The sequence below is a fragment of the Rhinolophus sinicus genome, linkage group LG03 (assembly GCF_036562045.2).
Source record: "Rhinolophus sinicus isolate RSC01 linkage group LG03, ASM3656204v1, whole genome shotgun sequence".
NCBI classification, from domain to species: Eukaryota; Metazoa; Chordata; class Mammalia; order Chiroptera; family Rhinolophidae; genus Rhinolophus; species Rhinolophus sinicus.
In genome coordinates this window covers 140,033,777-140,057,856 of record NC_133753.1, presented here as the reverse complement: position 1 = coordinate 140,057,856, position 24,080 = coordinate 140,033,777, and the positions used below count along the sequence as shown (strand labels likewise).

The 24,080-nt window shown below is 36.9% G+C and overlaps 1 protein-coding gene across 1 annotated transcript in view; it reads left to right on the top strand.

The window, feature by feature from the left end:
* Nucleotides 1–24,080, top strand: part of ADGRV1 (adhesion G protein-coupled receptor V1) — a 503,501-nt gene that overhangs the window by 433,663 nt on the left and 45,758 nt on the right. The window contains exon 87 of the mRNA XM_019734240.2: nucleotides 9,445–9,566. Within this exon, the coding sequence (XP_019589799.2) occupies nucleotides 9,445–9,566 (122 nt within the window). The remainder of the gene's footprint in view (nucleotides 1–9,444; nucleotides 9,567–24,080) is intronic.

The following is a 24,080-nucleotide window of genomic DNA, read 5'->3' as shown; positions in this document are numbered from 1 at the left end:
GGACTGGAAACAGAATTTTGAGCCTAGGGCAAAAATAAACTGTGGTGTCTACTTTACATTTGCTACTGTCATTTGACACCTGTGAAACAGTCTAACCATTAACAGTTCTAACTCCAGGTGAAAGGAGAAAAAGAGTTGGAATCAAAATTTCACAAATTTTAAGGTCCACAGATACAGAGGTCCACAAATACAGAAAGAAAATTTTAAAGGTATATCATTGGGTACAAATCACTAATATACAAATATTGTCAATATAGATGTCAATTTTATTTTATTTTTTTTTGGACAGCCTCCTTCTCCCTAGATCACACACATGGCATTCAATCTGGGGATTGTCTTTCTTTCTTAACACAATGGTTTCTCTTTCTTTTCTCAGTAAAGGCGTGGTCCACGGTTGTTAGTAAGAATGAGCACTAAAATACTAGTTTACTCCTACAGGCATAAAAATCCCTGCCACACCTGTGGGTACTGTGCTGTTATTTAAGTGGTCTTTGTGGTCTGTTATTGTTGTATGTGCCTGAACACATCTCTGTAGGTGGGTTTGGTATTAATTGTCTTTATGTACAAATATAGTTATTTAACAGCAGAGAATCAATAATTCCCCAAAGCTTTTGGGAATATACACACAATATTATTTTTAAGACCAGGCAATGTCCTGATAATCTGACAGCTGTTGGGAGATGATATGCAGTTAAATCACATTGATAGAGAGGAACCAAAGGATTTAACTAAAGTAGATATTTTAGAATATTGACATGGGAAAGGAAATCAAAAACAAAAATAAAATTTTAAATTGGTGTTACCAAGTTTTGTAATGTGATGGCTAGAGAACCAAATGAAAGAAAGAAAAGCATTCAGGTCAGCTGGTATTTATCTAGATTGAGCATCTACCAGAAAACATTTGTAGGAATTAACATATGCCTAACACACTATAAAAATATTTTCTTACACGCATAGAGTTATCTTTAGTGTTAATTTTTTTGAGACATTGTGTCAGAATCGACTCAAGACTTCATTGTTGAATTTGAGCCTATTAAATCTTAATGACTACAGTGTAATGTCCTATCAAACTCTTTAAAACATGACTGGCTATTCATGGCCAAATACATAGTATCCCAATTTCCCAAAATTATGAGGCCATCTAGTAAGATTCAAAATATAGATGTAGGCAGATTGAAAGATGCCTTGTATGTTTTCATTATATTATCAACGCTGAGTGTATTGGGAGCTACTAAGTGCTTCAGCATGCCTGGAGATGACTGTTTTGAACATTTAATGGCTGAGTAACTGGTAATGTAGTTAGAAAACTAGGTTAAGCCAGTCTTCAATTGTTAGTTAGTTGACTTCATGTTTGGTTTAGCACTCTGATCTTCTGAAAACTTTTGTCATAATGTCATTTTTATGACACATTTATAAAATGTGTAGAAAATTACTCTTTGCCTGTGAACCCAAATGATAATTTTCCTTCCCCTAGTTCCAAGACATTATTCTTCACAAGAAGAAAACAGAACATTTAACCTTTTCCTTAAGAATCACAGACCTCTTTGACCCCCTGCCCCCAGTATGATAGCATCTGGCAACTTTGAAGTACATGATTCAAATGGAATTACTCTAATAACAGTTCATGCAAGGTCCATGTGGGTATGTCTCATCTAACTTGATTATTCTCCTTAGATTCAAAATTATAGCCTGCAAATTGAAAATTATATATAGCTTTTACACGACGAGACCATAATTCTAGGCTTGTACCATTTTTTTTTTCAGTCCCAATAAATCACACTCAACGTAGGCCTGACACTGGACTGCCCTTCAGCATCCACGAAAGCCCTAAGTCAGCCATTGACAAAGGACTGCTATTTAGGTTCTCAGCAGACTTGGAGACTCCCTTGAGAATTTGCTCACATTCCCCTGGAAACTATACTGTAGGCCACTATTGACTCTCTTCTCTGCCTTCAGATCCAGTATCTCACCTGGACAGATCCTTCCAAATTAGTCTGACCTCCTTCATGTATCAGTAAGGGTCAGGGTAATCCAGGTAAATCCATGTAAGAAGGTAGTAGGTGTAAGCCGCGGCAATAGTTATATTTGCTGTACCCACCTTATGTCTACAATGTAGATAGAATTATGATAACCTACAAAAGCCTATTTAAATTATCTTTTAGATCAGAGATTTACAAATTGTAGGCCCCAACATAATGGTGAGTCTCATTGCCAGCATTTTAAGTGGAACAGGATGGGATGTGATGGTATAGAATAGAAAAAGAATTGAATAGGGTAGGGTAAGGTAGGGTAGGGTAGGGTAGGGTAGGGTAGGGTAGGGTAGAATAGAATAGAATAGAATAGAATAGAATAGAATAGAATAGAATAGAATAGAATAGAATAGAATAGAATAGAATAGAATAGAATAGAATAGGATGGAAAATATCAAAAGGAGAGGGAAGGTAATAGAAGATACTGAGAAGTCCATTTAAAACAGGTTTGTCAGGAAGTTTTCGCCACAGTTTGGATGTAACAGGACTTAGAGTCTGTACACTGAAAACAACCTTCCTCCAAGTGTGACCTTCAGATTATGTCAGGTAAACAGAAGGGTGCTGTAGCCAAATAAATTTGAGAAATTCAGGTACAAAAGAAGTTAAACATTTCTTTATTACATGATCTTTGGGCATTTCACATATGCAAGAGGGGGCTATCTAAAGCCACGCACTATTGCCCTAACTTGACTAAAGTAATGATGGTAATGAATGAGGGTGATAGCAGATAAGGCTTAGTGAGCATGTGCTTTGTTCCAGGCTCTGTGCTGACTGTATTATGTGCATAGTTCCCCACTCCCACTCCGTTTGGTACAGCATATGATGAAAATTCAATAATGGGGTACATTTGTGTAGCTGGTGGTACTAGTACTCAGAAAGAAGAGAAAGCTTGAGAGGAAGGATACTAAATTCAGCTTTATATAAACTGAGTTTGAGATGTTTTGAGGATCTCCAGGCTTGGAGATCTGGAGCTAAGGAGAGATGGAGATGAATATTTGGAAATTGTGGCTCTAAGGTGGTCATTGAAAGAAGGTAACTCTAGAAATTTTGAACTTAGTAAGGGTGGCTAAGTACAGTGAAGAGTTCATAATGGAGAGTTCAGATGCACAGTCTAGCCTGCTGCAGCAAACATTTGCAACTGTATCTGGAGATAGAAGCCACAGGACTTAAGTGGGTTCCCTTATCCAAATGGATTTTAAAGAACTCTCTGCGGAATGTGTTTGAAGTACTGACGCAAAGAGGAAATTCGAAATTTGTAACCAAATATAGGACTAGTGAGCAAAGATTAGGACCGAAAGCTACCCAAATGAGGTATGGAGAGTTTCTTTGAACAATTTGCATATCTAATCCATAATTTTTTATCTGTTCCACCCACAATATCCTAATGCTGATTTGGCAGTTCTGTGAAATATGTGCCCTGTTGTCTTCTATATTAGGTTTATTTGCAAGGAGACTGGTAGGTGACTATGCATTGTGGGATTAGTGTGAAACCTTGTTAAGAAAGCTCAAGAACACAATGTTTTCTCACCAAGAAATGGGTTAGAGCAATGAAATGTCTTTGCCTCAAAGTATCTATTAGTTTCAGAATAAAGCTATATTTTAGACATAAGGCCTGCTGATATCTTTTTTTTAATTACCTTTTTTTCTAATTAAAAAAAATACATGCCTATTGTTGGCTATAGAGCCATAAATATCTTAAATCCACATTATTTCACAGTTGTATTCCTTTTTCACGTTGATGAGTGTTTTAGTAGCACATCCAAATTGTTAGAATCAGAAGGTCAGCGAGGTAAAATTAAAACAAGTACTTTAGAAGAGTGTAAACACAGAATAAATTTCAGTCTCATGTAAATGAGGTGTGATTTCCATAATAAAGCCATCATTGTTGTCACTGGTGCATAGCAATAAACGCCAAAGCTGCAATTACAAAGAAAAGAGATAATACAGCACCATACTTTCATAAAAAATGGCAATTAAATTCATTGAAATCCTATTTTCTACTAAAAAATAGATTTTATGTATTCTCAGTGGAATTTACTAACTCCTATAAATAGACTTACTTAATGATAGTAGTACTAAATGACACATCCATTTGCTGTTTTCTTCCCTTTCCACAATTTCTTTCACAATTTCTTTTTTTCAAACTACTTTATTTTTCACATTATTGACTTTTCACTAGTTTAAGTAATTTCACATTAGTGATTCCTTGCTAAATTAAGTACTTTGAAGATTTTATTTTATTTTTCTCCCTGTAGAACTTCATCTGACACAAGTCTGCCTTTTTTCACATAGTCTTTTTTTTTCTTTTTAATTATAGGAAAATATGCACAATATACAATTTACAATTTTAATGATTTTCAGGTGCACAATTCAGTGACATTAAGTACATTCGCAATGTTGTGCAACCATCACCTCTGTTCATTTTCAGAACTTTTCATCTTCCCAAACATACACTCTCTGCCCATTAAACAATAACTCCCTATTCCCCCCTCCTCACAGCCCCTGCTGACCTCGCTTCTATTTTCTGTCTCTATGAATTTGCCTCTTCTAGGCACCTCATATAAGTGGAATAATACAATATTTGTCCTTTTGTGTCTGGCCTGGTTTACTTAATGTCTTCAATATTCATCCATGTTGTAGCAAGTGTCAGCACTTCATTCCTTTTTAAGGCTGGATAATATTCCATTGTTCCATAAATATCTACGTTCCGTTATGGACACTAGATTGTTTTCACCTTTTGGCTACTGTGAATAATGCTGTCATGAACACAAGTGTACAAGTCTCCGTTTGAATCTCTGATTTCAGCTGTTTTGAGTATATATCTAGAAGTGGAATTGCCAGATCACATGATAATTTTGTTTAACTTTTTGAAGTATCACCAAACTGTGTTTTTCACAGCAACTGTACCATATTACATCCCCAACAGCAATGCACAAGGGTTCTACTCTCTCCACATCTTTTCCAACATTTGTAATTTTCTGTTTTTTTGACAATAGCCATCCTAGTGGGTATGAAGTGGTATCTCATTGTGGTTTTGACTTGCATTTCCCTGATGAGTAGTGATGTTGAGCATCTTTTCATGTACTCATTGGCCATTTGTATATCTTCTTTGGAGAAATGTCTATTCAAATCTTTGCCCATTTTTGAATTGGGATGTTTGGTTTTTTGCTGTTGAATGGTAGTAGTTCTTTATATATACTGGATAGCATAGTCTTTTTTATAGATAACATTATTCCTTGGGCCCAATACTGTGTTTTTAAGCCTTCCTTTTATTGAGAATATTGAAATGATTCTGTTTTCTGTTAACTAATTCACCCTTAAACATAAGTTTCTAACATTGCCAACTATAAATGCCTGCTTTGGTAAGTACTGACTTATATAGACAACAGAAAGGTTACTAGTAATTTACCAAATGTGAAATGTCAGCTGAGGAAATATGAAACTGAAATAATTTACATTAAATGGAGCACTAATTTCCAATTTGCCAAATGGAATGCGTAGTAGCTGTTAACAACACGTCCCCTCCCGCTTTCATCACTGTCACCCACTCCCAACACCCCTTCCCCTTTTGGTCATTGTTATTCTAGGTCCCAAAGAGGGTGAAAGATACCTCCTCAGGTGGATTAACCATAAAGCTGATGAAACTTAAGTTTCAGGGCCTCTTACTTGCCTGGGCCCCTTTCAAGATCTTATACCTAATTGTGCTTTTCTGATTTTTATTTTTTTAAAAGCATATTCAAGTTCTATAAACTTCAGGCCCACAATATCCAGATGTGCATCTGAATGTGTTTCTTCCATATGACATTGTATCTTAATCATTGTCGAATGGCTGGAAAACCAGCCCTGGGATCTGTGGTTCAGTACACCGAGCTAGTTATGACTGGCTTTCTTCTTTTCAGAGTTTCTGATCTGGGGTGCCAAGCTACCACACTTTCCTACAGAGTTCCAGAAAAACATGGACCATGGGTGTTTCTAGTCAGTCCTGGCATGTTCTCTTGGCTTCGCTGCTGAGATTTGTCAACACACAGTACTTGTTTGGCTCTAGGCATTCAGAGGAACATGCAGGCCAATTTTTTAAAATTTGGTGCATACTCGTTCCTGCAAAATATGCATGTCCTTTTGTACTCTGCACAGAGCCATAAATAGAATTCTGTACTTACACAGTGGGGGCAAGGAATGTCATTGCCAGACTTCATACCTAATCTTTGAAAATTTTCACGAGCAGAGTTTAGGCAGTTTCTTAAATATTAGGGTATCTTGTCAGAAGTGAAAATGAGGCCAGAACTCTTATCAAATTGTATTTCATTAAACAAAAATGAATTTTTATAACAGCATAAATCAATAGTCTTCTCACCTGTCCAACTGTAAGGCATTAATGACAAAGGAATTATTCTTCTGTATAAACTTTTCATATATTATTCTTTTATCTGTGCAGTTATAATAACTCAATTTTATATTTTTCTACGAAGAATATATCTGACAAGATACCAGTATAGTCTCTTTGTAAAGCCTTTTTTCTTCTCAAAAAACAAAAATATTTCTCAAGTTCCTTCTTCCTCTTCCTTTCCCACTTCCTTTTTTTTTTCCTTTCTCTTCTTGTTCTTTCCTTTCCTTTCCCAATCAATTCCATCGTAATGCCGTAAGTTGGTACAGAGCAGGGTATGAATCCACAGGAAGGTGTGTAAACATGAAGTGTCAGACCCCAATCATTGTGAGGAGGGCATCCATGTGAGGGGTGGGGTGCAGCCTAGCGTGAGGTGTTAGAACCTGAGTGCATTTGCGAGGCCATCGGTGCAAGGGGAGGGATGACAGCAATGAGACACTGGTTAAACAATCAAATAGGGCAGTTGATCAAATAGGTAAACATGTGAAGAATAATATTAAATAAATAGACTCTTCTTTTTCAACTTTTTTATTTATTTAAGTGTGTTTTTCCAGGACCCATCAGCTCCAAGTCAAGTAGTTGTTTAGATCCAGTTGTGGAGGGCGCAGCTCACAGTGGCCCATGTGGGGATCGACCCAGCAACCTTGTTGTTAAGAGCACTGTGCTCTAACCAACTGAGCTAACTGGCCACCCCTTAAATATGTAGACTTCTTAACAGAGAAGGGACTTACAAAAATGGAAAGGGAGAAAATCATAATGAACCCTGTTGTGTTGCATTTGGAATTGTAGTATTGGTGTGAAGTAATGACTTTCATTATATAGAGAAACATAGATGTAAACATGTGTTTGTGTGTGTATGCACATGTGTACATACATATATTCTTTTTTTTTGAGTTCTTAGTTTATCACTCCTCTTATGAAACTCAGCTCAATCACCACAGATGAAGTCACTGACGAATCTTCACTCCTTCTGTCGTCCAGTCTCCACCTCACTTTTTGCCAGCACCAACATTGGCCTTTGCAAGTTCCCTAACTTTTCTTCATTCTCTTCTTGCTTTCCTTTCACTGTTTTCTTGAGGCCTTTTTCTTCTCATAGACGCCATATCTCTTGCATGTCTATGTTTGGGTTCATTTTTCTTAGTGCAATCCAAGGAATCATAAGTCATGCCAAAGCCAGTGGTCTTGCCACCACCAAAATGGGTTCTGAATCCAAATACAAAGATGACATCTGGTGGTCTTATACATTTTGGCTATTTTTTCCCAAATTTCTGCCTTAGGTACCATTGCCTTCCCAGGGTGACGGATGTCGTGACCATTTGTTTCTGTTGAAGTAGCCTATTGGTCATGAACTTCCTGGTCTGGATAGTTACTGTGTCATTCATGGTGGCAGCTGACCCTCAAGCAGTCAGGGAAGAAAAGCTGCATATATTCTTGAGCTCTGTCTACTGAAAGGGCTTAGGAGCTGCAACACCCCAATAGCAATGAGTGTATTTAACCCTAGATCTTGGTTTCTAAATAGCATTCGTCCCTAAAAGAAACCAGGACTGAGGCAGGAGGGCAAGTACAAGATGAGCTGGAAACATCCTTTTGAGCCAAAAAAACAAGGAGTATCCTAAGTAATGGGACAAATTGAGTTCTTGTGCCACCCAATAAAATGCTCTAAAAAGAACCCAGCATCACTTCTATAATTTCTGACAAAGATTATAATCTGAATCACAAGAAAACTTTAGAGAAACTCAAATTTAAGGATACTCTACATGAAGAACTGGCTGGTAATCTTTAAAATGTCAGTGTCATGCAAACCAAGGACACACAGGGGAACTGGTTGGGATTAAAGGAGACTACAGAAACCTGTCTACAAGATCCTTCTGCTACAAAGGAAACTACTGGGGTAATTGACAGATACTGAATGGGGTCTCAGCGGTAATTTCCTGATTTGATTTGTATTGTGTTTATGTAGGACAATGTCTTTGTAGAAAATACACATTAAAGTATTACAGAGGGGGATGGGAAATCAGGCTGGCAACTTTCAAATAGTTCAGGAAAAAAAACTTTGTTGTCATACTGTACTTGCCGCTCTTCTGTAAGTTTGAGATTGTTTCAAAATAAAATAAAAATTTTAAATTACTACAGTTGTATTTAATTGTTCAAATTTCCTCCAGTATATGTGGATTTTAAGTGTTAATTGACGATGGTGAGTAATGAACTTTCAGGTCTGTCATGAGAGTTGTCAGTGGTGTGGTCCAGACTGACATCTTTCAACAACTTGAAAATGTGTTTCTCTGCAGCTGCTAAGATCTGATTCACTTTCCAACTCTTACATAGCTTGTTATTTTAAAATTAAGATCCCTCTTTAAGGTTATTATTATAAAACCCAAATATCAAAAACAAGTGGGAAGGGTAATGAAGTCCGTTGGCCCTGAAGAAATCTGTTCTGAAAACTATTGAAACAAATTGCGTGAGAAAATGATGGGTAGAATAAATTTAGCGTTGACGGTATTGAATCTGTCACTTTATCTCTAGTTATGAAGTTGGGTGTCTTCTCAGTCAGAACAAAAGAGATGAGTAAATACTTTTCCATCACATACAAACAAGTTTTTATATCATCTCTGTTTTAAAATGTCAAATTGGACTACGCAAATTTCGGGAGCACGCTGATGTCTACCTGCCTGTCATTTTCTAGTGGAGCGATCTTTTAAGATTTACCTGGGATTACAAAGTGATTGCACCTTCGCAGTTGTTTGTGGCACTTCTAGTACAGTCCAGCAGGTGGCAATCGAGGAGAGGAACAGTTATCATTCTAACCCATCCCCCTGCCTACCAGTAAAACAGAAAGAATGTGGACTCAGCAAAGTGCCTGCTCTTCTCTGGCATAAGAATGGGATTTCCAAGGTTGTTCTTTCAAAATGGGCACTTAGGCTTAGAGAGTATTGCAAGAAAGGAGCCAAAAATAATTTTGTGTATATTTGTGACTACTCAGTATTCTGAAGCTCACATTTTCTTTTTCTCCTTTTTTTTTATGATTTCTAGAAATTCCTCTGGTTTTATATCTCTTTGCCCTGATTTCTTTGACATGGCTTTGGGGAGGCCTGCACATGGCTTACAGACACTTCTGGATGTTGGTCCTCTTTGTTATTTTCAACAGTCTGCAGGTAAGCCTTATATTTTAGTTACTGATGGCACACATGTATGCTAATGAACACGGCACTGAGTTCAATGTAAAGGAATCAAGTGTCCACACAGATGTGAATTTGTGCGTATAATAACATGCACAGAGTTGTAGAAAAAAATGATGGGGGTTAAATCTTTAACACCTGAGATATGGCTGGACTCCTAACTTGCTGATTATACAGAAAGGGAAGACATAAAATATCGACCCTCCTTTATTTTCAGAACATCTAAGTAACTGCAAAAACATATTTTTGTTCAACATGATTGATGTTTATAGACTTTGCAGGTGGCAGCCATGGAGAACCTGTGCTCATATTTGGACCATGGTGTGTCTAGAAATTAGATCAGTTGAGGAGTGAAACAGATAGCAATGTTCAAGCAGTCCCCTTTTAAATCTGGTGCTTAGTAAAATGAGAGTGTTTTGGTTCACTAAAAAACTGATTGAAGTTCTCTGAGTTTGGCAATGCCCAGCTTAAATTAGTTTTGTGTGCGTGCTTGGATAGCATAACTAGAAATTAAATAAGTATAGCAAAAATTAAAGCTGACTCTGTAGTGCTTTTGTTAGATGGAAAAAAGTTATACCCTGAAATTAACAAATGGAACAAATGAACTCATTTTCCTTCTTTTCCAAAGTGCAAACTTCTATTCTAGACTAAAATAATTTCTTGAATTTACAGAGATATCTCTAAATGGTCCTTATTTTGACCACCATCTCGCAAGGAACATGTGTAGAAAAACATATTCAGATTATGTCATACAGCTAAAATATGACTCAAAGCATATTTAGGTTTGCTTTTTTGGAGACAAATCCTTTAGGAAGAGCATGTTTTACAGGAGGTTGCCTAATGAAAGCATTATATGAATTTAGGAAGGGGAAAATACACAGTAACTTTAAAATTTGGAATCAAGTTGATGCAAGTTGGTATGTAGACAGCTCTAGATACGTTTATAATTAAGCATCTACTAATAGCACGTGTGCTAATGCTGCTAGTACCAGCCCTGCTGCGAGACCACAGCCCAGCTCCTCTGGGTTCTGGTGATTCCAGGCAATAAACAACTGGCTATAAGCATAAGCTATGGCGGGTGCTATGTAAACAGAGTGTTATGAGAGCTGAGTGAAGGGCCTATTTACTCCTGTCGCCTGTTCTAACATTTGAGCTGATCTCCAAAAGTGAGCTACTCAAATCAGAGGCCCTGTCCTATTCACCTCTGAAGCCCTAGGGCCTAGTGTAACTAACACCAAGGCTCACACTGACAGCCTACAGATAACATTTTATTTGGTAGACACACAATGGTACACAGACCAGTTATTAGATTTTTTTTTTTTTTTTTTGCTGCAAACTTTTAATATTGCGAAACCCTGAATTTCTGGCTTTTGTTTAACGGCAACACTTGCTTGGCAGCTATTTTCAAGTCCTGAGTAGATAGATGTTGCCCTCTTTAGATGGGGCATGTGACCTCATTACACCTGGTAGACTTAATTCATTCTTTTTTACCTGGCCATGAGTTTGTGACACCTCTAATGTTTATTCAGTAAGTGATGAGTGTATGGTTAGAAATGGGTATTTGAGGCAGAGAAAACAGCGTTAGTCTGGGCTACAAAAAGGGCCAGTGATAAATCTTGCCTAGGTTAAGCAAATGAGTGGAGGAAAGCAAGAAAGGTTTTACAGTTAGAAGCTAGTGGTGGGAGAGGAGAGAGAAGGGTGGGGTGGCTTCAATACCATGTTACCATGTCAGGATGGGATGTTAAACTTCAGCTTCTAAGTAATAGGGAAGTTGGGATGGGGGTTGGGGGTTGGGGGATTAGTTTTGTTCTGATTTGCTTTTTTAATTTTTTTTTTTTTTTTTTTTTTTTTTTTAGTTTTTACATTTTTTAAATTTTGAATGGGAATGACATGCTTGTACTACTTTTTAAAAGGATAACTAGAAATGTTTAGGAGGGTATTGAAAAGAGGAGCAGCTCCAGGCAAGTAGGTTATTGTCATATTCCAGCCTATAATGTTCTGGCAGTGCACCTGGGAATAGGGAGTAGGTGACAGTTTTAAAAATTGTTGCAGAGATAAATATTAATGAACTTTGGTTAGCCAATTAACTGTAGGCATATAGAGTGTGAGAGCATCACTTAGAGATGCCTGGCTCGGGTGAATGGCTGGGTGCAGACACCTTTAGTCAACATGGAGATCACATCAAGAGCAGGGGTCTAGGAAATATGCGATGAGGTTGGAGAGTTGGTGAGATTTATCAGACAAAGGTATCAATGTTTTAGTAACTAGGTATAGGGAGCGGGCCAGTGAAAGAGATTATTAATGAAAGAGAACCAGGGTAAGGTGGTTTGGAGTTGCTGGTAAAAAAGGAAGCTTCAAAAGAAAAACAATACCTAACTCGGTCATGTGTAGCAGAGAACACACAATGGAATGAGAACTGAGGAGCAGTGTGGTCTAGTGCAGCGGTGCCCCGACTGTAGTGTGCATTAGAATCACGTGAAGGACGTGTTCAAACACAGATTGGCAGGTTCCACACCCAGAGTTTCTATGCAGCAGATCTGGGTGGGATCTGAGAATTTGCAAGTCTAACAAGTTCCCAGATGATGCTGATGCAGCTGGCCTGGGGACCACAGTTTGAGAACCCCTGGTATAGTAGAGCATGATCCTAACTCCGCCAGCCTGCTATCTGGTTGACTTCAGCTGAGTCATGGATACTTACTCGATTCTACTTTCTTAGTCTGTGAAATAAGAGTAAATACTATTTAGGATTATGGTGTGATTTAATTAAATGGTATAATAAATGTAAAGCAATTGTACAGTACCTCACACTGAACAGTTGTTTTTATTATTCAAGAAATGTAATGGAAAATGCAAAAAGAGAGAAAGCAATAGCTTAGGAAGGAAGGTTGTGTAGTTGGTTGGTTGGCTGGTTGGTTGGTTGGTTGGTTGGTTGGTTGATTAAAGGGAGATTTTTTGTTTTTGTTTTCTTTGCTTGAAAAGAACATACAAAAAAGGAGAAACTGACCATTGGAGGAAAGACTCATTGCCATGGCAAGATCATGGACAGGGCAGAAGAACAGAAGTGAAAGAGGGCTTATCTGAGGGAGGAGCAGAGATGTTTCTCCCAGGTTAGGGAACGAAGGAAGGATGAGTGAACACGAAAAAAACTATTCTAGAGTGTGGAAAGTTGGAATTTACATCTAATGCCCTCTCTTTTCTCTGAAAGTCAGCAAGCAAAGTCATTTGTTGAGGTGAATGAATTGAGAGCTTGAGGTAAAAATAGTAAAAGGTATGGAGCAGTTTCTAAGCAGAAAGTAAATGTAAATGATGGAGGGTTGGAAGATGGTCAAGAAACGGACTGCTTAGAGAGAGATATTGGTGGGATTCAGTGGAAACCTGAAATCTAATTGAATGAATCAGCAGTAATTAAACAAATATAAGATTAAAATGGCAACCGGTGTAACCTACCAAACCACATGCACAGGAAAATGTGTCCTGAGGTCTTATGAAGGTTAAATCATAAAGGAGGACTGTCGAATATTGAACTATATTTTGTATGGAGATATAAAAAAAATCTTTATGGTCTTTTTCTTTGAGGAAATTAATACAAGCTAAGTAAAAACTAACAGTATTTCAAAGTTATGTTTAATGAGCTTAACTCTATCTCGGTGGCACTATTGAAGCAATGACTGTTTGTGTCACTCTTGCCTGGTATCTGGTACATTTCTGGTGCCAGTACTCAGTGAATCAGTCCTAAGAGGAATGCCTATTTCGAAACACTTGGAAAATATGACTTCTCTGTGGTTTATTTGGTTCATTTAATTTAAAAACTGCCTCATGTCTGCATTTCCATGCAATATTGCTGTGTAGTAGGAAGTTCTTCAAAGGATGTTCCATGAAGACTTAACAGTTGTGGGTTTGTTTGTTTGTTTTTTCTGGCCTTTGTATTTGTTTAACTGACTTTTGTCAACACCTCTGACCACAAAAGTAGATTTTGTATCTTATGCTTGGCTACTGTATTTTGCTCAGAGGAGATTAGTGCCCCATTTTTTTATCCTGATTATTATTGTGTCATAGGTGCTCTGAGACTGATGGATGAAAGGTATTCTGATTTTTTGCATTTATTATTTGATGCAATTTTAAAAAGGGAATCTTGATCACTTGAAATATTATCAGGAATTCTTGATGACTTTCTGAAGACTCAGGTTAAGCTATCAAATTTCTAATACATATATGCACTTAAGAAAATATGTATTAAGTACTTTATAAAGCATGATGGGTATAGATACAAAAAGGAGGTAAACAAATCATTTTAAATATGTCTATTACTTTTATAACTCAATAGTCTTCTTGAGCACTGCGGCCACCACCAGTGCAAGACTCGTCTCCTACCACCTTTCCTTCCCCAACAGGGAAAGAGCTTATTCCCCAGTAGGAAAATTTTGCGAAGGACTTAAATTACATCCACAGACTATCCAGAAACCAGTCAGCTTGTAGCAGGTATTCTGGCTAGGCCTGGGTCATGAGCAGACTCTAGTGGTGGAAGAAGTTAAGTTATCTCACAAAACCCACATGGAATAGAATTCCCACCGGAAGAAAGGATTCTTTTACCAATAAAAGGGAGGGCAACCATGCTAAGCAAGCCAAAGTAATAGATGTCCACTGTATATACTTTCTCAATTTTCTTGTTCATTGATGTAAGTTTGGAAAAGGCCAAGGACAGTAGCTATTGTCAAACCACGAGGAACTTTCCTCAGTGTGACGTTAGTTTATTATGAATGTCCTTGGGCTCCATCATATAGTCAAATGTCTTTGTATGGTCCACAAGAAATTCATAAAGGACTATGTGTAATATTTTTCTTAATTCCCTGAGCCATTAATCCAATAACCTTTATTTTAAAAAAAAATTAGTTGAGTTTGTCATTTCTAAGTAGATTTATGCTAATGCTTATAGATCACAACTTTCTTAAACTGTATAATCCAAAATATATCCAAATTTGTGTAACAATTAATGGGAATAGTCGTCAGGCCTGATATTCAGCTTGTAGAACCCTATTAGTTGTTAAAATATTGAAGTACCTACTGTTGAAACCCTGCATGAGTCCCAGCCAGCCTTCTGGCCATTTAAGCCAGAAGCATCCCCAGACCTCCAGCAGCTAAAAAGCTAATGCTTGGCTGGACAGGGAACCTCGAACCCTACTCCCGTGTTAGACCTGCAGTGATGCTGATTGGCCAGTGCCTGTGCCACACTCATTAAACATTGTGCATACCACTCCTGGCTTTATTATGTTATAAAGTATTTTTCCATTTTTAACCCCAACCAGTTAGACTCAGGTTTTCTTCAAGGGCATACTTACATTTACTATGTCAAAACTTCACTGACTGACAATCTTCTTACATGTAGGGAGTCCCATGTAAGATAATAAAGGTAGCCAGCAGTATCAGGCATGAGCTTCTTGGAGATGATGGAAAATAAGTTTTGGGGGAAAAATTCATATGCATAAAAGAACCGTTCCAAAAGCTGAAAGGCATTCTTCTTGGAATGCAAAAACTGGCAAGAGAGCAAAACTTGACATGGTATTGGGATGTGACACTTCTCGTTATGTGAGTTATGGGATCACATTCTTCAGAGTCTCGTTTGACTGTGTCTGTATAACTGACTTATGCATGTTCCTTTGTATAAGCATCTGGTCTCGAGATGTGCCCTGGAAGTTTTTGAATCATTCACTATTCCAGAGAAGAGAGTTGCAACATGGAATTTATAGCTAAAAATATATAGCCTATATTCAAATTAAAGATCAGTTAAAATCATTTTCATTCCTAACCCCACGTCTTAAATGCCTAAAGGGCTTGGAAATAGTGACTCAAATTTGGGAATAGTTTCTTTTTTACTTTTTAGTTGTTGTTATTCTATGGTGGCCACTAGAGTGCCTTGAACACATGAAGCATTTACTTATACAGAAAAATAGTGTTTCTGTCTTATTTCAGTCTTTTCTTTCTTTCCTACCCTCCTTCTTTTTCCCCTCTTTCTTCTTTCTTTTCTCTCTTCCTTCCTCACTTTCCGTATATCTCTTATTGTTATATATTGAATTTGAGCTTTAAAACTAAAACCATCTTCTATGAAGAAATTTTCCTAAAAGAAAATAGTCCTTGAGGTGTCAGAAGAAATGGACCATCTTCCTTTGCTCATGAAAACATACAGATTTAAGTGCAAATGGATTAGAAAATTTCCAGTTGACATCCAGAGGGGTTCAGTGCAGGTGTCTGCTTAGATACAGCACATATTTAGTCTTGGCTGCTTCCTTTTGAGGATAAACAGATCTTTGGAAATACATATTGTTAAATAATCAGTTACAGAGTACTAATTGTTTCAAGGCACTCCCTTTGCAATTGCTTTCCAACAGCCAACAGTAATAAGAAGTGTCACTTTGTTTCTATTGGAGACTATCACATGAACTAGTCATGAAGAGTGGAAAAGCAGTCTTCCAGGAAACCCTGAAATAAACATGTAGAAGCCAGGGGAACCTGGGACTCTATCACTGATTCCTGCCAGAGTCATGTCAAGTTCACTGGAAAACAACAACAACAAAATCACTACACTTGTTTTGTAGAGTGTGATTCAGAGACTAATGAATGTCTTGTGTGCTCTTCAAACATCCCAGATCGTTTCTGTAACTTTATAATAAATATACAGAAGCTAAGACAAGGAGGTGTATTTAAATTGTCTTGATTAGGCCATGCCACAATGCCCAATGTTCAGTAGCATCTGGTCTGGTGAAATATATTTGTGCTTTCAGGCAATAAATTTCTTACTCCATTTGACAATGAATGACAGCATCTGACATTGACCCCTCATTAGCCTGTCAAATGGCCATGCACAGCTCTTCAAACAGACTGCAGGATTTTTACTTTTGTTTGTACTTGGTTCTCTAAGTAAAAGTGCCAGGATTTGATCTGCCAGTGAATATCTTCCACAAATACAGTTTTGTTAATGAAGGGATTGTATAGACTACCTTTTGACACCTTGCTTCATCCTTGCAAAATTGATACCTCCATTTTTCCTTCCGCATCTTAGTGTTTTACCTAGTGGTTTTTCTCTTTCACAGTTTTTTTCCTGTGCCCTCTGTGACCACATGTTTTTGCATTTTAACCATGTAGTATGCCTTCCTGGACTCAATGAGCCTTTACCTGTGAAAAGATCTAGTACATTCAGATTCTTGAAATAGTAAGCCTACAAGAATTAGAATAAGCAAGAGGCATGCTTCCTCTTCATAAACGGTTTTGGGAGAACAAAGGAAATATAACATTTGGGGCCAGTTTTCACCTGGTCATTCAGATTTTTGCCTTAGTGTTAATTTATAATTTTTTCCGGGGTCTAAAATTTTACTCATCTCTTGTATTATTACTCAAATACTGGGGTGGGGAGAATATATATATTTTTGTAAATACTTTATATGCATATTTTATGGTAACATTCTTTAATGTTCAGCTGTCAGGTGCAATAGAATGAGCATGCAATTAAATACCATGCCACCTCTAGTCTGCCAAGTGACTTGACATCCCTGAGCTTTAGTTACCTACTTTCCTAACAGATGTCTGATTCTTGCCCTAAGTTTTGTCTGAAGGATCATGGAAAAATACAATTTATAAACTACATAATGTTTTACAAATATAAAATAATATGAATGAATAAAACAAAACAAAACAGTTACCTCAGGAGCTTTATAAAGACAAATGAAAGGCCAAAGAGAGAGATTTGTAAGCTTAGTCTTTAAGCCACAGGTCCTCCCCCAATTGATCTCTTCCTAGGTATTTCCTTCATTCAGATGCTATAGCTCTCCTATGTCTACCATCACAGTTCTTAGTTTATAGCACAGATTTATTGTGGGCACTCATCTGCTTTTACATGTGTAGCAGATGCCTTCAGGTTCAAGCCAGTAACTTATGTGGGTCACATAAGTTTACTGTTAGACTGTAGGGATTGGTAGGGACTGTAGAAGGACTATAGGGTACAGAATCCTCCTAAAAGCATGCAAATGAAAGCAAACAAACAAACAAATAAAATCCCAAACATTGTATGGGCTAAACAAAAGCTTTTGCAAGTTAAATTCCCATAGCTGGAAATCAGTGTATAAGCCCTAGATAAAAATAAATACAAATTGCTTCCTCGAGAGAAGATTTAGTTTTCTTTTGGACCACAAACGGAATATGGGCTGATCACCTCGGTCAGCCGATGAGGTGCACTTCATGTCTTGTGTATCATATCATACATATATACGAGATCTGACAGTTAAGTTTGCAAACTTGTTGCAGCGTTATTGCTAACCTTTTTTGATATCAGAGGGATTGTTCATTATGAATTTGTACCAACTGGACAGTTAACCAGGTTTACTGTTTGGAAGTGCTAAAAAGGCTGCATGAAAAGTTAGACGACCTGAACTTTTTGCCAGCAATTCATGGCTCTTGCATCATGACAATGCACCAGCTCACAGGGCAGTGTCTGTGAGGGAGTTTTTAGCCAGTAAACAAGTAACTGTATTGGAAAACCCTCCCTACTCACCTGATCTGGTCCCCAATGACTTCTTTCTTTACCCAAAGATAAAGGAAATATTAAAAGGAAGACATTTTGATGACATTCAGGACATGAAGGGTAATATGACAACAGCTCTGATGGCCATTCTAGAAAAAGAGTTCCAAAATTGCTTTGAAGGGTGGACTAGGCACTGGGCATCAGTACATAGCTTCCCAAGGGGAGTACTTCAAAGGTGACTGTAGTGATATTCAGCAATGAGGTATGTAGTACTTTTTCTAGGATGAGTTCACGAACCTAATTGTCAGACCTGAACAACCAAAGGTGCATGTTCCAAAAACTTGCTGCTCAAAGAAGCAGTTCTGCCTTCTCAGATTGTGGATAAAAAAATGCCAGCTAAAAACCCTACTGAAAAAAAATTTAGTGACATGAAATCAAATATAAACAACTTAAAAAAAAATATTTTTGGGGTCCAACAAATCCAAAGATAGATCCAAGAAGTCCTGTCTTCATCCTTCAATATAAATCAATTCCATGTTACTGTTTTCCTCTGCAAATATTTAAGATAATATTCTCTTTTGCTTGAGAAATAGTGTGAAATAGCTAGTTAAAAGCACTTTGGAATACAAATACTGTCCTCCTAATTTTTAACTTTGTGATCTTAGGCAAGTAATTGAACTTCTCTGATATAGAGATACTACTATTTATTTTATAAAGCATCAGTGGAAATCAACCAAAAATCATTTTAAAATGGAAATCAACCAAAAATGCACATAATAGGTGTATAATAATATTGACTGCCTTTCTCCTGTCCCTAATGTGACACTATAATTGCATATGCATTTAATTTAAGATTATTTTCACACTCTGAGCTCCAGATGTTCACAGCACATCACTGAAATCAGTTAGCAGTGCTGAATATTCAGTCTGTCCAGAAAACCCTGATGATGTCACAGGCCACATTCACTGAGCTAACCATCTCAATTATCTTATTTGGCTATAAGATTCCAGTGTATAGATACCATGTAAGTGTGATGTAGCATAAAACCTAGTAGTTATACTTTGTCCTTTGTCCCCTAACTAACATTTTGGGGCATCATTTCAGATTCTCTGTCAATCTTAGGAACTCACTACAAAGTGGTGATATGGTAGATTATAGTTTGAGCCGATATCATAACACTGGATCCCTTATATTCGTTCATTCATTCATTCAAGAATGTTTATCTAGAATGTATTCATGTATGTATTTGCTAGATCAAACATCCCCATGCCTCTTTGGTCAATATATAATAAAAATCACAATAATAATAACAACTAATATTCATTAAGTACTTATTATGTGCAATTGTAGTTGTTTCATTTAAATCTTACAACATCCCTGTCAGATAAGAACTATTGTTATTGTCATTTTCCTTTTGGAGAAGTTCAGTAGCTTAGGCAAAGTCACATACCCAGTAACAATGAGCTGGGGATTCAGTAAACTAAGGTCAGTTCCCCACTGGCTATGCAATGCTGGAAGACCATAGAACCTATATTATTTACCTGTTCCACATTACCTTAGCAGAAGGCTGTGCTTATAGTAGCTATTCAAAAAATGTTTTGTTAAATTAAAAATTTTGCTAAATTAAAATACATAAAAAATCAAAATAAAAACATTAATAAATAAGCGTAATTAACGTAGGAATTAATATTTGGTTATCTTTCACTTATAAAAACTAATGCATTTCAACAAATGTTCATCTATTTTAACATTGATGTCTATTTTAAAGTTGTATTACCACAAAGAACAGTCTCTTTTTGGCTTAGTTGAAAATCTTTATTGAGTGAGTGGTGAGTAGCAGTATCATACAGCAGGCTCCAGATTAGACAGAGGAGTTCACAATGCATCTGCTTCCCATGAGTTATCTTCCATCCTTTATTTCTGTAACTTAACCAGTCTTAAGAGAAGTGACATTGAACATCAAGTCAAGTTACCAAATCAAGTTCCTGTTGCTTGCTAAGGACATGTGTAAGCCCTGAGAAAGCTGAACTAGAAATAAAAAATGTGACTCCTTCCTTCAAAGTCAAGAAAGGTTTTTTTCCACACTTTTTTTTATTTAAGTGTGTTTTTCCAAGACCCATCAGCTCCAAGTCAAATAGTTGATTCAATCTAGTTGTGGAGGGTGCAGCTCACAGTGGCCCATGTGGGGATTGAACTGGCAACCTTGTTGTTAAGAGTACCATGCTCTAACCAACTGAGCTAATTGGCCACCCTCAGAAAAGCTTCTAAACAAGTGTAAAGTTGGTGATCTGTCTGTGGCTCCATTACATGCCCCTTGCTTTCTCTTCCCATCTCTCACTGTTCCCTCCACTCTCTAAAGCCCGTGCTCTTAACTGCTGCTGCAACTGAACTGCCTTCCACGTAGATCAATTGTCTAGTCTGTCTTTTTAAATATCATATAGACCTTATTGTAGAAAACAATTTATGTATGAGACACAATTAGAGACTAAGACGGGACTAGAGGAAATCAAGCGTTGGATTGCGTGACCCAGGCTATAAGCATCTAGGATGCCTGTTATAGGAGACCCAAAAGCCATGTGCACTAAGCTAAACAGGTCAGACCGAATGGGTTTCCCAAACCTGTGGTGACGCTGTCATCCACGAACTCCACCGTTTTCTGAAATCCCTAATACACAATACTTTTCCATGAATATCAACTGAGTTTAAACACGGCAAGAAATGCATAGTATAGTTAACATTTTTCTAGGAAATCACTAGAAGTTTCTAGTTTTATTTTTCTTTGCTTAATTGACCATTGCTATGTAAAGACAGAGACATAGTAAACTTAGCACCAACTAGCTACATAGGTCATCTGAAATTATGGAATTGCAAAAAAGAGAATGGAAATTTTGGATTCATTGGCTATGTTCAATCTAGAAAGCAATTGCCCCAAATTTGCTGGGTCTCCTAAAATGAAGTGAGGAAATTGATGCTTGAGAAGTCACTGTCTCCCTTTTGCTTCTCTGCTGTCTCTCTTCTTGGAGTGTATATGCAGCCTCTTGTCGGTGGAGGTGGTTGCACCATTTTGTTCTGAAGAGTTGTTTCATCATGGACTGTCCATCTCTAGCACTACCAAAAGTTGGAGAATCTCAAGCGGAATAGTGAAAGAAAAAGAAAAGCTTACTTAAACTGTATAACCTGATTACTAGAACAGTGTTAGTGATGTGATCATCTGTTATAAAGAAGTTTTTCTAAGAATTTTTTTTCTTTTTTCAATGAATACTGATAGGCAAATTAAAATTGAATAAATTTACCGATGATTTTTCATCATAAAGTCCTTGAATACTTTTCACCTTAAAAGTCTGGCAAAGTAACAGTTCATGGGATAACCACAGCTATTAACAACAGATAAAGGAGTATACTCTTAATAAATGAATTTTATAACAGTTGTAAATGTTATCAAATGACAGATGATGGGCTTTTAAGTTATCCACTTTTCATGAAGAATCACTGTAAAAATAGAAGGGAGGTCATCAAGGATGTCACCGTTTTCACTGCGCATCCCTAGTATGAAGATTTAGTCAGGTATTTCTGAGTCTGTGAGAAATCTGCTTCTTCGTTATTTTATTATACAGTATTAGTAATAAGTTTATTTGTAATTTCATGTTATTAATAATATTTACATTTCTCATAGTCTTTTACAAAATTCATGCTTGAAACAAATTTAAGAAAAGTAGTCATCCTTGTAGAAGCTTTTCAATATCATATTACATTCCTATAAGTACTTTTGAGAAATCTAACTTTCTGTCATAGCCTTTGCTTCTTTTATTCAGAGACTCTCATTCATCATATTTTAAAGATTTGCTTTCTTCTTCCTGTGAAGCCAATTAAGTAGCCATTACAGAAAAAAAAATCTGCAAAACTTTTTTATATCTACTTCAATTTTGTCCATTTGCAAATTTGGTTACCTTTAAACCAGTCTCAATATTTTGAGGAAATACCAAGAAAATACTATTTATTTCCAAATACATACTATCCTAACATAAAGTGTTTTGGATGTCTCTCATCAGTGCCAATACTATGACTTTATGTTTGTACAATCTTCAGTAAAATAAAATAATATGCTACAAGTAAATAAAGAGTGACAATTTCCTGTTAACTACAGTAGTTGATTATACATAGGCTCTATACCAGAACCCACTCTCAATTCTGGTCTTTACCCATGAGTTCCACTTCAAAATTAAATTATCAAATGTGTTAGAATAGCATAATACAGACGTGTTCTACAAACACAAAGGGTATCTTGAAGAATGGGTGCCTCTGAATTACTGCTGCAAGTTTTCTGGATTTGTTCTATTCACGTTTTTGTAGGTTTTAATAAGATGTGCTTGTAAAATCCTCATTTTGTCCCTTTTCCATGCGTCAGTATGTTGTTATTTATGTATAGTGATAAAAGCCACAGTGTTTTGCAACTGGTAGGTTTCTCTTAGTACACTATAATTTAGTACTTTAGCCTTTAGACAGAGTTCACAATGTTTGTTTTTTTATGCCTCTAAACCATATAAATCAAACATTTTATTAGGAAAAGTAGACTCAGAGAAACAGAAAGGTCATCTCTACCAAAACAAAACCACATTTCACTAGTCCTTGATACATAATTTCATCATGTACTCCTCTCTCTCTTACGCATGGAATGCACATTTTTAATGCAAAAGTGAATGGAAGCCAAGTATAAAATCTGGCTGAAATCTGACTGTTTGAATCACCAACTGGGTTCATTAATTTGTGTGAATTAGCAAATCATATACATCCCTGAACTTGAGGCTCACTAACACTCTTCCGATCTCCTGCCTCCCCTTACCTGAGGAAAAGAGGCTACTTCTGTCACACTACACTCACAGCAGTGCCCCTCCCTTTCCTGCCATTGTCAATTTTCCAAGAATCCCCCCTTACCGCCACCACTACCCCTCACATCTATAGGATTCATTCCAGCCCTGTTCTTTCTTTACACATTCCTCTTCTTCTGAAGACCTCTCTGTCTCATTCTCTACATCCAGAATTCTGAGAGTTCCTGCATTTCTCTCTATTGGTACTCACACTTCTTATAATTCCCTTCTTCTATTTATAGCAGTCACCAGCCCCTGTCTAACCTTCTTCTTCCTTGTTTTCTGCTCCTCTGGATTATTATCTCCCATGACATATATTGCCATTTTTGCCTCTTTCTCTAAACAGCTTGGGTAATTCTTGGGCACAAAAAATATTCTTATCATTCTATCAGATTCTCACTGCTCTTGAATCAACTATTTCATCTTATGGATGCAGGAACCCAGGTTGGAGAGGTTGACTTTCTAAGTCACTAACTTTTCTTTTTAAAATTTCTACTTTTCCTATTTCTATTCATTTGGGGCCAAAATAGTCTTTGAAGAATACCATTCTGAAAAGAAATCAATTACAAGTTTATTACGACATAGCCCAAATATAAATAGATATGTATGGACTCGCCTGTGAAGTGAGTTGTACTTATGGATTATTATGACTCATGAACAAAGCTTAGAACTAAGAATTAGGAAACACAGATAGGCCACTAGCTAATTGTGTGATTTTGAACAAGTCATGAAGCTGGAATTTCTTCATCTATAAAATAAATGGAATCAGACAATATCTTGCCTAACTCTGGAACTTTATGGTTCTATTTCAAAACTTTATTAAAATGAGTAATGCTCTGTATGAGAAACCAAAAAAGTTTAGGACACATTGCTTTTGTCATTCACTCTTTTTATAACTCTTGCAAGTATTCATGTTCTCTGCTATTGTTTTGTTTCAAATTGGAAAACTGAGACCTAAGAGAGTGAGATGAGCCATTAAGCGCTTGGTCTGGGAACTAAACCTGGCTTTCCAGCAAACAACCACTGGTCCCAGATCACATCCCAGTAGTCTTCAGGGATATCACTTTTCTTTCTTCATTCACAGGTGCTCTCTAAGCTTCTCTTTACTCAATCTC